The 14,579-nt window shown below is 39.7% G+C and overlaps 1 protein-coding gene across 1 annotated transcript; it reads right to left on the minus strand.

Moving 5' to 3' along the window:
• Window positions 1-846: 846 nt before the first annotated feature.
• On the minus strand, window positions 847-4,569 carry LOC104438623 (heparanase-like protein 3). Its single transcript, XM_010051820.3, has 9 exons — window positions 4,043-4,569; window positions 3,647-3,683; window positions 3,359-3,542; window positions 3,121-3,269; window positions 2,578-2,808; window positions 2,291-2,486; window positions 2,082-2,207; window positions 1,379-1,478; window positions 847-1,286 (listed from the first exon to the last, which is right to left on the minus strand). The coding sequence occupies exons 1-9, from the start codon at window positions 4,286-4,288 to the stop codon at window positions 927-929; spliced, it is 1,629 nt and encodes a 542-aa protein (XP_010050122.2). The 5' UTR covers window positions 4,289-4,569; the 3' UTR covers window positions 847-926.
• Window positions 4,570-14,579: the final 10,010 nt, after the last annotated feature.

The raw sequence follows: 14,579 nt of genomic DNA on the forward strand, positions 1-14,579 counted from the left end.
GAGGTGAAAAATGGGGAAAGAGCACAAATGACATACTTATTTACATCGAGATTGCAGCCTATTTTGGATCTGACCATGTGATCCATTGCAATACTTTCTCATCATCCATACTTCGGTCTAAGCTCGCTGTCACTGAGAAAATGAACAAGAAAAGAGGGTCTTCCTCTGCATTGTTTTAAGAGCTTTTACTTTCGGCTTTATTAATGTGAAAATTAGTTTCCGCAAGCATTGTCAAGAGAAAAAGACAAGATTCTATTAAAGATCATTAGGATAATTCTTTAGAATATTTTCTAATATTAGAGATAATTAGAACTTTTTTTTTAATAAATCTCTCATATCTTGATTGTTATATGCTATCTTAGATAGTCATCTCATAGAATTTAGAAATAGGCCAATGTACACTTTATTATCATACATAGTTTATTACTCTAAACTGATTCTGATATGGGCACGGCCAGGTAAGAAATCCCGGGCATATTCTGATATGGGCACAATCAGTTAAGAAATCACCGGCTCTGTGTCCCGAGAGAGGGAAAATATTATGTCAAATGTCTGACTATCCTCATCAGCGTAATACATTTGTTGCGGAAACAAAATTATCGACCTTATTTCGACTTGAAGATGTAATGCTCGTGTGGACAACGGCGAGGTGCACGGACACCTAACAGTGTTGAAATGGATCGCTTTGATATCGGACATCAATCTGCCTAATAAATACAGATAGGGAAGTCAGATTACTCTGTTTGGCGTTAGCACTCTACACGAGTTGCCTGACAACTTGGGCATTGTCGGTCATTATGTGAAGGCTTGACTGTGTCAATCTCTCATAAACTAGAAAAAGCCCGGTAGGTTAAAGACATTGGTATATTATTTCTCCTGCTTAACCAATGGTAGGAATATAACCACCAAATTGTGCCTTCTTTCTCTCAGCTACAATCAGGAATGGCGTAGTATGGCATGTGAGCAAATACAATTGATTGAGGGGCAACTACTATTGAACTTGATGAATTCACATTTTTAGGATTCAGAGCAGGTATTTCGCCGGATGTACTCACAGCTAAAATGTTTCCATTCAGCATCACTGTTCGGCTAAGCGGATCCCCATCCTTGGGGGTCAAATGGTATTCTTCTCTCACGTTTTCATCGTTGGAATCTTGTGGAAACTGAATGATCCCTTTTCCGAAGTTGTAGTGTCTATGATTGCGGATCGGGGTCCCATTATTAACAACTGTGACCTCAGCAGTGGAGTTGCCATCCAGATTTATGAATAGCAACATGACCCCTTTCTGCAATAAATGCCAAGAATCAGAGTATTTCTTTTTTTCCTAATGCACAAGAAATAGAAGGAGATACTGGTCAAAATGCAAAACAAACTTACAGAGGCTTTTGCACAATGAGCATAAGCACGGATCTTGTCCGATCTAGATAAGCTTGCTCCTAGAACCTTCCTCCCCATGAGGCGGTGCCAAAGTAGAGCACTGCAGAGCAAAGCAGACTATTAACAAGTTGCACTAGAATGTAGTTTTCAATACTTTTGCTATGTCCTCGCTGAAACGCACAAATCATGTCCCCAGAAGTACATTGAGAAAGAAATTAGCAGTAACATCGATATAAGATGCCATTGTCTTAGTTTATGTCTAAGTACTTCCACTACACAGAGCACGAGGGGAAAAAAAACACTGACTCCTCTGGCTCTGATAACACCATCATACTTACCAGAAGCATAACCAGTTATTCTAAAAGCTAAGCACTTGAAGAATGGCAGTCTATATAATTATTCTAACAACACGCCTACCCAATTCAACATCCTTCTACTGGCAACAACCCAGAACAGAAAAAAAAAACGAATAATTTTCTGCTTCTTCACACTATATGATGAGATTATTTTCTCTTAATGACAATGGCTGTTAGGCCCTAATACCCCATGAATTGTGAAATAGGAGGTATCATCCCTTTCTCTCGCAATCCTTCATCATTAACGATTATTCATGGACCAACCAAAAATGAAAAAAAATGAAAAGAGTGAAAATGCCAAGCATGGGAATTTCGAAAATGATACAGGACTTTGACTATTAAATCACCTGTAGTAGTCAGGATTTGGAATGAAAGAAGTCGCATCAAGCAAACCATAATTTCCACCAATAAATGCTTGTCTGCAGTATGTTTTTGTATCAAAAGTAGATGCCATTGCCATCTGATCCAGATACCTATTGCCACATAAAGAGGGTCTGTGTCATATTGTCAACAAAATAAAACGGAAGTTGTCTCTTTCTTTGATTGGATAAAGTACCAGAAACTATATAAAAAAGTATTTGAAACATGATCCCGGCCACTGTTGTAAGCTCCTCCTGCTTCACCAACCCACGCAACAGCCGAAGTAGCAGATGCAGAACTTTTGATTATGCTTTGCAGATTGCTAAATGTCGCGAGTTCACCATCAAGCACAGTTGGATCAAGAATCTTTTCGACAAGGTGTTGATCAGCTCCTACAAGCAATAAAAATATACTCGTCTGAATGAAGGATGATTAACTAGTTAATTTGTTTCTCTAAGATTCAAAGTTTCCTAAAAAGGATACCTGATCCCAGATTGTAGATGTGATGAGTAATTACATCCAAGGATTTTGGCGTGTTGTCCAGGAATTCCTTGAACCAGCTTGAGTCAACAAATCCTCCTGGCGCTAGGATTAGAGGCTTTGATTCTACATCCTTGTAAATGTCTAGTATCAAGTTCTTCAGAGAGATTGTGTCAGACACGTACTGGCTTGCTGTTACTCTTGTACCGACTCCACCCCCACTCAGTTCATTCCCTGACCAAAAGGGTGGAAATGTTAATGTCTACATGCCACATCATCACGGATGGCGAAAAGCTTTTACATCTACTCAGAATTCACTCATGAAGCCACTATCGAAATAAAATTGTCTATAAAAATGGAGCTTGCTTCAATGTCACTTGTGGCAAAGGTATAGAATATTACAAACACAGCAAGAAAATTGGAATTTAAGCTTAATAAAACCATAATCCCAGGCATGTGCATCAAAGAAATGACCAGAACAAATGGATGTTGGGATGAAAGAGTCAACTGTTGCGGCTCCGGAAGCAGAATAATTTATGTGCTTACCTAGTTCCCAGCCAAAAATCGTGTAGTTTTTGCTGACAGTATAACGTATAAAAGATTCGGCATTTGTTGAGTCCCAAGCACCCACTGCAGGGCCTTGAGGCGAAATTGTTCGTCCATTAAGAGCATTTAGTCCAAAAATAATCTTTGCACTGTAAAAATAGAATAACATCACTATAAGAAAGGAATTTTCCCAGTTCCTTCTTTTGCAAAAAAAAATTCTAGATAAAATGTCTCTTACCCAGATTCCTTGAAAAAAGCATTCAGCCGATCCCACCTAGCCATGGGTAGGCATCCCTGAGTGAATCCAAAAAGAGCGGAACTGTTCTTGACAAACGAAGTACAGGGTTGTTTAAGATCGGGAGTGTTGTATAAGACCTTGTCTTGTAGAGTACCACCCAATCTGATCTTTAATGGTGAAAATGCTGCAGCAATTCAAATTTACACTATTGATAATAATTAACAAGAAGTCAAGAATAATTATGCTCCATTAGCTTGAAAGTGCAAATGCCTGGAATCGATGTCTTACCCTTCACTGCATTAAGTAATATCTTGTTGCTGAGGTCCTGCACCATTAAGGAAGCAGAATATCAGACAGCGATTCAGAGCTCAGTTTACTAAATAAGAAGCAAAAGAATGGCTCTCCTACGATATGCCTACACATATCATTCGACAGAACCCAAGTTCAATTCAAATTAAATACAACAGACAACAAGCTTTGCTAACTCACCACCAATTTATGGGCGCACACCAAAGAAGCACATGAACTTAACTTACACAAATCAACCAGATAATAAAGGAAACAATTTTCTCATTTGTATTGTACCGTTCGAAGGCATTAAAGCTTCCATTTTGAAGTTTCATCTTTCCTTATTTTTATCAGAATAAGACTTCAGAAGCATTTCAGCTGAGGAACCGGTTTTACCAGATTGAGCAGAGAAGCGCGGTGCCAACTACAGACTCCATAGTCGCACTTCTCGGGAGGCCACCAATCCAAAGTCGCGCACACGAAGTCGTCGTCGATCTCCGCAATGGCACTTTTCCCGACGGAGACAGTCACCTGGACAGTGCCCTCCTCCCCAGAAGAGCCCCGGGAATCAGCACTAGCGGCGCCGCAGCAGAACATGCAAACCCAGAAACAGAGACCCAGAAACGAAACGCGCCGACCCATCTCCCCGCTCGGTCTCTAGTCTCTACCGCCTCACGGGTCGAGGCCTTCCTATCGCCCACGGCCGAGATATAACTCACCACCCGAAGAAGCGAATGGAGCAGCAAGAAAATGGTGCTTCTGCTTCTCCCCTAGGCTGAAGAAGGCGATGGGTTGGATCCATTAGGTGGGCATTAACAGTTGCGTTGTCGGAAGAGGAGAGAGAGAGAGAGAGATAAAGGGAGGGAGAGGAAGTGGAGTTTGCTTCTTGGATTTGGATCTTTACAGGTTGGAATAATGTGAATGTCTGTTCGGAGGTGGGCCATTGCTTTCTTCAGGAGGAGGGAGAGAGAAAGCATCAGAAACAGAGAAACTTTACTACGACTTAATCCGGAAGATGAAAGAAAAAGACGACTGTTGAGGGCGTGACTAGACCTCCGCAAACAAGTTTAGCCATCATGAGTATTAAATTAGTCGTAAATGATCATGAAAAGTTGACAGATGAATTCATCTCTATTACTCTCTTTTTTTGGGACTCTTCATTGCTCGTTCTGCACTCTCTCATTTTCCTGAATTGGATGAAATATGAAAATATGTTTAGCAATTTGATTAAATACGGAAGTATTTTAGCAATATAATTCTGGTTAGATATGTGTTAGGGGTAGATCGAATCTGATATGAGTTGCTAGGTTTGTATTGTATGGAAATTGATCGAAACGAGTTAAATGAGTCCCTTTGAAATGAACTATTATCAATTAGAACCTTTAAGTTGATGGCATGGTATATTAATAAGTTCAATAACCAACCTATCTCTTAATCATTGAAGTGAAGTTGAAGAAAGAACAAAGAATATGAAAAAGATTTTCTTTTTTTCAGTTGTATGTTTTTGTGTTTTGAGATTTTTGATTATTTTCACTAGATCAAGATTGTATCAGAGAGATAAGATATGAGATTAGCTCCCATTAGGGACGAGACCAGCAAGAGAGATTGGGGCGTTGGGCTCATTCAACTCAATTCACTCATTTGGCAAGTCCAAACATGATAGGCGGGGCCAATTGGTGCAGGGGTTTGAGGATTCAATTTGGGGCGATGGTGAGAGGGGGTGAATTGGAACCACCCAACCCCATTGATTGATTTGATTCTAATTTCACATGGGGGTAATCAATATCCTTGCCTCTTTTTCTGTACTTCAATGTCACAGGTAACATCACCTCTTTGCCAAAAAAGAAATTGGAAACGAAAAAATTCCTACAATTGACACATGATAGACAGTTATTCACAACACCGTTCAATATTTTCTAATCTTTTTACCGAACGTTTTCATCGTAAGAATGTTACAAATGTTGTCCACCGCTTGCGAAATCTAAAAGCGATGTATACGAGGAGAGTTTTGAGCGCATAAACTCCCTTAAAGTGATCAAAAAGAGATTGTGATTGGGACAAAGAATGAAATATACGCTGTAAAATTAAGTGGTGCTACCGCTACGATGATGCCCTAATGGCCACCTTCCATTCATATGAGCAGCACTCAATTAGTACACTTCTTTATATGGAAACTCGTACAACATTTGTTGATGAGTCCGATGACGGGCCGGATGACCTGCCTTCTCGTGTTTGATGCCGTGTGTTGACGATGTAGCGAACACGGTGTTGATGATTGCTAGCGTGTGTGGCTCTTGAGAGCAACTTGATCCTTTGATGCACGGAGGCACTTTAGGGTGGGCATTGCAGCCAAATGCGGTAAGATTTCAAGATCTGGCTTATTCATAGCCCTTATGAAACAACTACTTATATCAATCAAAATATGCACAATCAATAAAGATATGCGTGCAATCTTGAGAGATATAAATAATCAACAATAATATCATAATTATCTCCTATATAGGAAATATCTTATAGCAAATTTTAAGAATTTCTAATATAATATTGTTAACACGAAAGATGTAATGAAAAAGTCTTGAATCAACACTTGAGCACGAGAGGCTTGGTTAGAGAGCGACAACCGACGCGATAGATGATGCTACAACCACCACGAGAGTGACTCGGTGGGCATTTCCTCACAATCATTTGACATTGAGATAATCGTACGAGGAAGAGAATTTTAAAATTTCCTTGTATACCACAGTGAAGAGTATGTGACGTATCTTTAGGATATTAAGATAATTATCTAAGATAAAGATTTTAGAAGGGGCAAAAAATTACGATTAATTCGGGGATATGCATAATTAGTGAAAATCTATACACTGATTGCTACGTTTTCTTCTATCACAACCTTTATGCCATCCATGTCATACGTCGGCTCTAGCTTGCGATCACGTATTAAAGAGAGAGAGAGAGAGAGAGAGAGAGAGAAAGAAAAAGAACAAAGAGCAAGATGAATAAGGTGGTCCATATTCCATTTTCTTTCTCAAAAGCATCTGTCCTACCTTATTAACGACGTTATCGATACAAATGGAAGACGATCAGCCTATGAACCAGACCTAACGTTTTGCACATTTCATTTATGGTGTACCGACAAGCTTTTCTTGATTATATAGGAAGATATCTCATTCTTTTTTTCAAAGGGATCAGGTGTGGGCTTCCACTTGCCCAAGACCTACTCAATTTGGGGTTTGTTGCTGTCCTAACCTAACCTAATCATTCCAATTTCGTCATATATAACGTATGGTCCCCATGTGATTGCTTCACCAGCTACATTACCTCTAAATATAAGCTATGCCTATTCTAACATATGATCTTGCCATGACATCGTTTGATTTATGACTAGACATAGAAATCATTCTATGTTTCAGCACCTTCTATTATTACGAATTTTGCTAAATTTACTGAGAGAGCATCATTGTAATTACATTAAAGGAGGATACCTTAGAATGGGAAAAATGTTCTCGAAAACCTTATAACCTTTTAAACTAAAAGCATTGGAGAATCTGTACAGCTTTATTAAGTAAATTCCATAAAAGGTCGTCACTTGACCTTAGGCCGGTCTTCTTTTTTGTCACCCAACTTTATTTTATATGGTGATCTCCACTACACTTTACATTTCACTTTAAGGTGCCCACACAGCACTTTTTGTATCAAATCGTGCATTGTGCCCACATGACTTTTTAAATGTATGACTTGTCATTGAGTGGATTGGTCAAGTCAATGATACAACAAGCGGAAAAGACATAGTGAATCATACGTAACATTAGGGGTGATCGGTTTTCGGTTCAGTCCGGTTCTAAGGTGGAACCGGGAACCGGATCGGGAGAACCGATTCTCAATTTTGGGAACCGTGGACTAGACCGTTTGGTCCTAGGACCGGGAACTGGACCGGACCATCGGTTCCGGTCCAGTCCGGTCCGGTCCCACAAAATCAGCATTTTCCTTTTTCACTAAAGAAAAACTATGCTCCGGACCGATCAATCCAATTTGATTCATGGGCGTTCTAATAAAACTACTCACATATGTTTCCATGCGCCACGTGCAAAATATTCACACTTCACTTGCGTGAATATCAATCACAGTTTATGTGTTTCACGCTTAATTTTAAGCATAAAAACCATGAACAATTTGATTAAAGGTTGTGCTTGGTTTAGGTTTTATAAACAATCTCTCTTCTATGCTTTGAATGTTTAGTCGATATCAGACTCTTTGAGGCTTGAAGTGCCTTGTTGTTTGCAAGTGAGGGGAGCAAGAGAGAGAGTGAGCACGAGGAACTCTTAGAGCCTTGTCTCACATCGAGTAAAAAATGAAACTAACAAGTAAGTTTTCTCTATAAATAAAGAGTAACAACAAAGCTTTGGTGGTCTCTTGGCCACATAGAAGATTGTTACCTTAATTGCAATAAGTTTCATATATAATATTCATATATTATATGTGTTTATGTATTATATGTATATAAATTATATATAAAAAAAAATTGGTCCGGTCGGTCCGGTTCCCACCTTGGAACCGGGAACCGGACCAACCGGCCGCTGTTCCAAGATTAGGAACCGGGAACCGGACCGCTGACCGTGGGAACCGCCCAAAACCGGCCGATCCGGTCCGGTCTGGTCCGGTCTCGGTTCGGGCGGTTTCTGTTGCACGCCCCTACGTAATGTGACACATAACATGAGATAGAGTCTCCTTAATGAACTTCGTAGCCTGTGCGACTAGAAATGTGCCTTAATTTGGACCAGGGTTTTTCTATTTATAACATCGTGATTAAGTCTTGACGAAAGTCGGGTGATCCTAAGCGGAAGCAGCATGCCATGAGAAAACTTTAAGTTGCAATCCTTAAGAATAGAAATGACTAAAGCTGAAATAACTGCTCAAGCTGTGATGTTTGACCAAGTTTAACCGAGTTATCAATAGTACATGATCACTTCGTCAGAAGTTTTCTATGACAGTCTATCATAAGATACTTTCCACGAAAGAAAAGACTATTAGTTTGTAAGTTATTTTGATCTTGTGTTGAATCAGTGATAAGTGACGTTATATTATTCAAATCATTGAGATAGTATAAAATTGGATTTAAGGGCATATGATTAGGGTTTGTGATGTTGGTCGAACTTCATTGGATTCGGTTGAGGTTTGAAAATCAATGACCATTTTGTTCTTACCTAATCCTGCAGCTGTCTGTTTTGCCAACCAAGCTTCCTAGTGTCTTTGATCAAATGGGTATCTTCAATTGCTCAGTTTGTCCTCTCTCTGCACTTTTCCTTTGTTTGATAACCTGCCATTTGCTCCCATTTGGACTTTTATTTGCGTCCAAAGACATGGGACAAAAAAAAGATTATCTCATTACACGTTAGGAACTGTTGTATATTAAAGAGAACAATTCATTGGCCATTTAATTCAACTCATTTTTTGTATCATTAGACTTGTGCGTCATTACTTGTTTGAAAGCTTGGTAGAAACTCGATGCCTTATTAGGGGGTGATCTTGACAAAGAAGGTGGATGAGATGTGTTAACAGTATTATTTAGTATTGAGACTTACGGTTTTTTTTTTTTTTTTTTGCTTGACTTGAACTAGGATTTGTTTATGTCTTTTCCAATTGTGGGAGTTCTATTACATTTATCTTCGTGAAAGGTAGTGAATTATGTGCCACACATCGAGAGGGCCACACGTCAACTTCTCAATGGCCTCCTTCTACCATGTGCAACTTCTCAATGTCACTATGCGCAGGCTGAAAACAAAATCCTCCGTTATATGACATGATAAATTCCAACATCATATGATAAGGTAAATCGAATCGAAATTATTTGGAGATGAATCTTTAAATTGAATCTGTATATTAGAATAAGGCATGTAAATTTAATTTGATCTGCTTTCCTGAAGAAAACGGAGAGAACCCAAAAAAAAGTAAATGTAGAATGTTGTTATATTTTTGTAAAGGTAGAAATTATCTCTTGGAAGTGAAAAGAAACCAAAAAAGAGCAATGTGAAGGAAAAAGAAAAATAACTAGAAAAACAAAGTGGGATATGTTTCGAATTAGGAGGGATTTTGGTGATTTTCAGTTTGGATTCAATAACTTATATCTTTATCTAAGTATAAAATTCAGGAAATTCTGTTTTGGGTCTTTCCTCCTGTTCCTAATATATAAATCTGAGGAAGTTCGGAAAAACATAAGAGATAGAAAGTCAAAAAAGGAAAATGAAAAAGTGAGGATGTAATGAACCTTCATATGCTTTTGCTTATTTCCGGATGTGCTTACTTTAATTATCTCTCTGCATTGTAAAGCAAACCCAGACTTAACGTGAAACTATCGCCATCGATGTGGAGCGCTATGGGTTGATTGAGATTTAACTGCTGCGGCTCTCTTTTCAAATTTCCATAGCTTCATACTTTTGTCTCTTGGCACAAATGTTTCAAGCTATCTTCAGAAAGTTGGATATGTTTGTGTTTTAGCCCTAAAGTAACTCCTCAGCTGCAGCAACACGTCAGTCAAAACTCTCCAGATCTCCAAGGCACAAAACCCTGGGAAGTACTTAGGCCTACCCCACTCTTTGGGGTCAGGGAAAAAGCTGAAGCACTAAAGACTCTGGAGGGAAAGGTGTTGAAGAAGATTCGAGGGTGGAAGTACATCATTCTTTCTCTTCCAGGTAGATGAAGTTTGATGAAAACAGTACCTCATGCAGTGCCTCGTACTCTATGGCGTGTTTTAAGCTTCCCAAGATGTAGAATGAGGAGGCAAATGATGTTAAATTTTGGTAGGGCCAACAAAAGGAGGAGAGGGAAAATTCATTAAAAAGCTGGGATAGTTTGGGTAAAGCCAAATCTGAGGGAGGGCTGGGCCCTAGAGATATCATGAAGTTTGACTCTGCACTTTTAGCAGAAATGGCGCGCAGGATGATCCTTTTTTGTCCTCAGGCATTGCGGGTAAGGTTACAAAAGCGGGCTTTTCATTGTACCTTTCGGCATGCACCCAAAGGAGGTTAAGCCTCCTGGGCTTGGAGCAGCATCTTGGAGAGGAGATCTGTAGCTAAAACAGGGGCTATGAGGAATGTGGCTGATGGCGAGTCCAGTGATATATGGAAGGACCGATGGGCTGTGAGGGCTGCAAATTCCGTCTATTAGTACCAGTGGAAGATGTACCCAAGTTTGATTGATGATGATACAAAGAGCTGGACATCAGATGTGATTGGCGACTACCTGCGGGAGGGCGAAAAGGAGTTCATAAGCAAGGTGCCAATTCACAGCAGACTAGTTGTGACTGGCAACAAGAAGGTTCGAACCATAGGTTCCAAGGAAACCTCTGCAATCACCTGCATAACCACTTCATAGAAAGCAATTTTGGGTTTGGATGATGCATTTTCTATATTTCAATTTCTACAACAGGGGAAAACGAAGGGACTAGGCTGGCTCGGCGTCGGGTCTAGATAAACCAGGGATCACTAGCATAGTTCGTAGTTTCAAGTCAAGAAGTGAGCCACCCGAGAACCGATAACTCCAATAATGGGAGAAGTGCAGAAACATGACTTCACGTTTTGGTCATTTGTCAATGAAGAATGGAAGGTTCTTTTATTTTGATCAATTGAGGACTTATGGTTTAAAAGAAAGCCACAATCTAAGTAATGAGCTCGCCATCAGAGAAATTTAGGCATCAAAAAGCCGACTTAATTTCCACACGGAATATTTGATGATCTGTCACGTGTCATCTTCAATGTCTGAATTCCATTTACGACAAGCTTAAGATCTAATTGCAAATTCCAGAGTTCGAGTCATTCTGAACATATGGAATTAATGTCCTTGAGATGAAACTATCAAGGGACAAGTCATTACGTGAATCCATTCAAGTAACCAATGGACACGCCAATACAGGTTCTTCGGTTGTTCAGCAAAGGGTACCATGCATAAGTTTCTTCTCCTATTTTCAAGCCCTTGATCCACGGCAGATGAAGAACGGTATCCTCTTAGATCCAGAACCAAATCGACATCTCAGGCGACATTGAAAGCACAGTAACAATGTCATGACCCTGCCTACCAGCCAATATTGATTCCCATATCCTTCTTTGCTATCTCCATCCTCTCCATCTTTTTTCTTGTGTCAACACATGACAGCTTATGTCATAAAGGGATCACAGTCCGTAATGGAACTAGTGAAAAGTCCAACAAAATCTGTATATGCAGACTTGAATGACCAATCAGCTCACTCCAGACATTAGCCAGATGAAAATATAGAGTTAGCTTGAGTCTGCAGATTTCTGGAGATGCTGAGAAGTAAGAGAAATAAGAGACTGAAGCTTGGCAACAGCAGAAGCCTTATCGGGTGGGCATTTAGAGAGTGCAACATTCAGCGAATAAAGAGCCTCATCAAGCTTGCCAGCAGCTAAGGCCGCACGTCCAGCCCTGTATGCTTCATCTGCCAATTTAGCATCATACTGGGACATTGCATTATTATCAGAGCCCTTATTCTTCGATCCAACAGATGATGCGGATTCAAGATATGCGCTTGAACGAGCATATTCAACATTCACAATGGCGGTGTTAATCTCTCCCATTAGAGCTTCCACAGTAGGTGGGAAATTCTTGACACCATCAAAAACGTTCCATTGGGGGCCCGCTTCTTGAGAATTCATGCTGTTTTCGAACTGTATTTGCTACCTCAAATAGGGACATAAATTTACAACGGAAGTATAACTGTTAACACCTATTCCATTTACTGGGATCTGGTTTCAACCTGCAGTCCATGCCAAAGAGTCTAGAGGCAACATGACATGATAATCTGAATCTGGACACAACCGGAAGAGGTTCCGGATTGGAGTCGCTCAACAATCCTAATTCACTTTTTGCTCTGATGGTGTGGATGCAACAAAGATACATAAGATAAGAGTGTATGTATCATCCACCTGCCAAGGACAGCTGAAAAACAACAACGAATGACACTATTAGCCTCTCATCAATTAAGTCTTTAACACTTCATTATATTGCCACAAATTTGCAACACAGGGGCAAACTTTCATCAACTTATCCACATACAAGACAATTCTCATTTTTGACTAGCTCAACATACTTTTAAATTTTTTACCAAAAAAAAAACATACGAAAAAACTTCAAAGCTTTCATGCTGAACCAAAAGAACACAAAACAATCACATAGGCCATGAATCAACCTACTTTTCGAGAAAGTGGCACATTTCCTTCAAAACGCCCACCAAACTTATCGGCTAGAACGTAGCTATTGCCTATATGAGTGATGTTAGGTATACTAATCTCTCTAAGTTGATTTACCAAATGTTGTGGCACTTTTGCTTGTCTCATATTTAGCATTACTCTAGCCTGCACAGTGGAATTATGGCCCCTAATTAACAATGGAGCAGCTAAATCACAGAAGCCATGCAGCACCAGCAGTTCACTGAATAAAATGAGTGCAATGCAAGTTTCAACATTCAAAAACAGGGAGAAACCAGAACTGAAGATATCACAGCACGTTAATACATCATTTCGATCCTTGTCCATGTAACCAAGAATCTTCATATTACATTTTTTTTCTTTCACAGCAATAAAAAGAGGATGACTTCAGGAAGCTCAATGGATTGAAAGAATCTGAAGATCGCCATAGAAATCATAAACCCTCTATCAACAGCTAGAGATAATAGCACCAATTCGATTTCGATTGGCAATTGTATGAAAAAACAAGCAAGATAATGACGGTAACTTTAAGAGCGAGGAAGAAGACGAAAGCTTCAACCTACACTTTCTCTATGAGTGATAGTGATACAAACCGCATCACACAGGGCCCTGGAACTCTACAGTGAAATTAATGACAACTAAAATTTCCACAACAGGTTTAGAATGAAAACAAATGCACAAAGAAAGAAAAAAATCCAAACTTGCAAAGCGAAAATGCAAAAAGCATGAAGATTTGGTCTATTTAGTACAATAAAATTAAACCCTTTTGAGATTATTTGCCTGCATTGAGCTACTAATCTTCATTCGAGGGGGTTGTCTATCAGGAAAGACAGCATTCGGGTGAGTTGTTCGATGAAAGCTTAGCTTTTGAAGTGACCAGCAAATCATGGTCTAATCCTAATCAACAAAAGTACCGATTCTGGACTTCAACATAGATTGAAACAAAAAGGGGCAAAGTTCATACAAGCGAGAAGGAATTGAACTCGGCGGGCGATGGTGGTTACATCCTAGCTAATTGACACAACCGACACTGTAAGCATTCCACCTGCAGCTACCCGCAGGATCCGATGTACAGATTCGAAAGTCCGATCGAATGACTGCCGCGAAATCCTAAGGAAGGCGACGAGTACGGGAAATGCAGGTAAGGGAAGATCGGTTCCGCCGCCGAATGGGAAAGCTAGAGGGGAAGAAGACGATACTTGCGAAGCGGCGGATTCCGCGAGGCGGAGGTGAGTCGAGCGCCGAGTAGCCGGAGTTGGTGGTCCGTTCGCCGTCGACCACGGCGGTGGCGCGGGGAGGAAGAGGGCTCCGGCCGGGAGCGATTGCGTGGGCGCTCGGGTGCGGGTCGGATTCTACTCTCTCTCTCTCTCTATTAAAAGAAAAATGAGAAAGAAAAGAAAAGTCCTTCGTTTTTCAGAAATAAATAAGGGATATGTTCAGCAGATGTCCTAAAACTTGTCAGAAAGTGCGATTGAGTCCCTAAAACTTACAAAAAGTTCAATCAAATTCTAAAACTTGTCAAGTTAGTTGATTGAGTCGTAAAGTTAACACCGTTAGCTTTTTCCATTAAAAATGCCGACGTGTCATTTTTAATTATTTTTTATTTTTCACGTGGATTTTTTTAATGATTTTTATTCATTTTTAAAAAAGAATTAAAACTAAAAATTAAATTTATTCATTTTATCTAAAAATTAAAAAGAAAAGTTATAAAAGTTATT

This window comes from Eucalyptus grandis, chromosome 3 (genome assembly GCF_016545825.1).
Source record: "Eucalyptus grandis isolate ANBG69807.140 chromosome 3, ASM1654582v1, whole genome shotgun sequence".
NCBI lineage: Eukaryota > Viridiplantae > Streptophyta > Magnoliopsida > Myrtales > Myrtaceae > Eucalyptus > Eucalyptus grandis.

What these genes read in the sequence shown, in the direction of transcription:
- LOC104438623 (XM_010051820.3), bottom strand. Translation starts at nt 4,288, where the DNA reads ATGGGTCGGCGCGTTTCGTTTCTGGGTCTCTGTTTCTGGGTTTGCATG. An exon ending in ATTACTTAATGCAGTGAAGG is followed by an intron (nt 3,543 to 3,646) that starts GTAAGACATCGA and finishes GAATTGCTGCAG; the next exon opens with CATTTTCACCATTAAAGATC. An exon ending in CATCTACAATCTGGGATCAG is followed by an intron (nt 2,487 to 2,577) that starts GTATCCTTTTTA and finishes TATTGCTTGTAG; the next exon opens with GAGCTGATCAACACCTTGTC.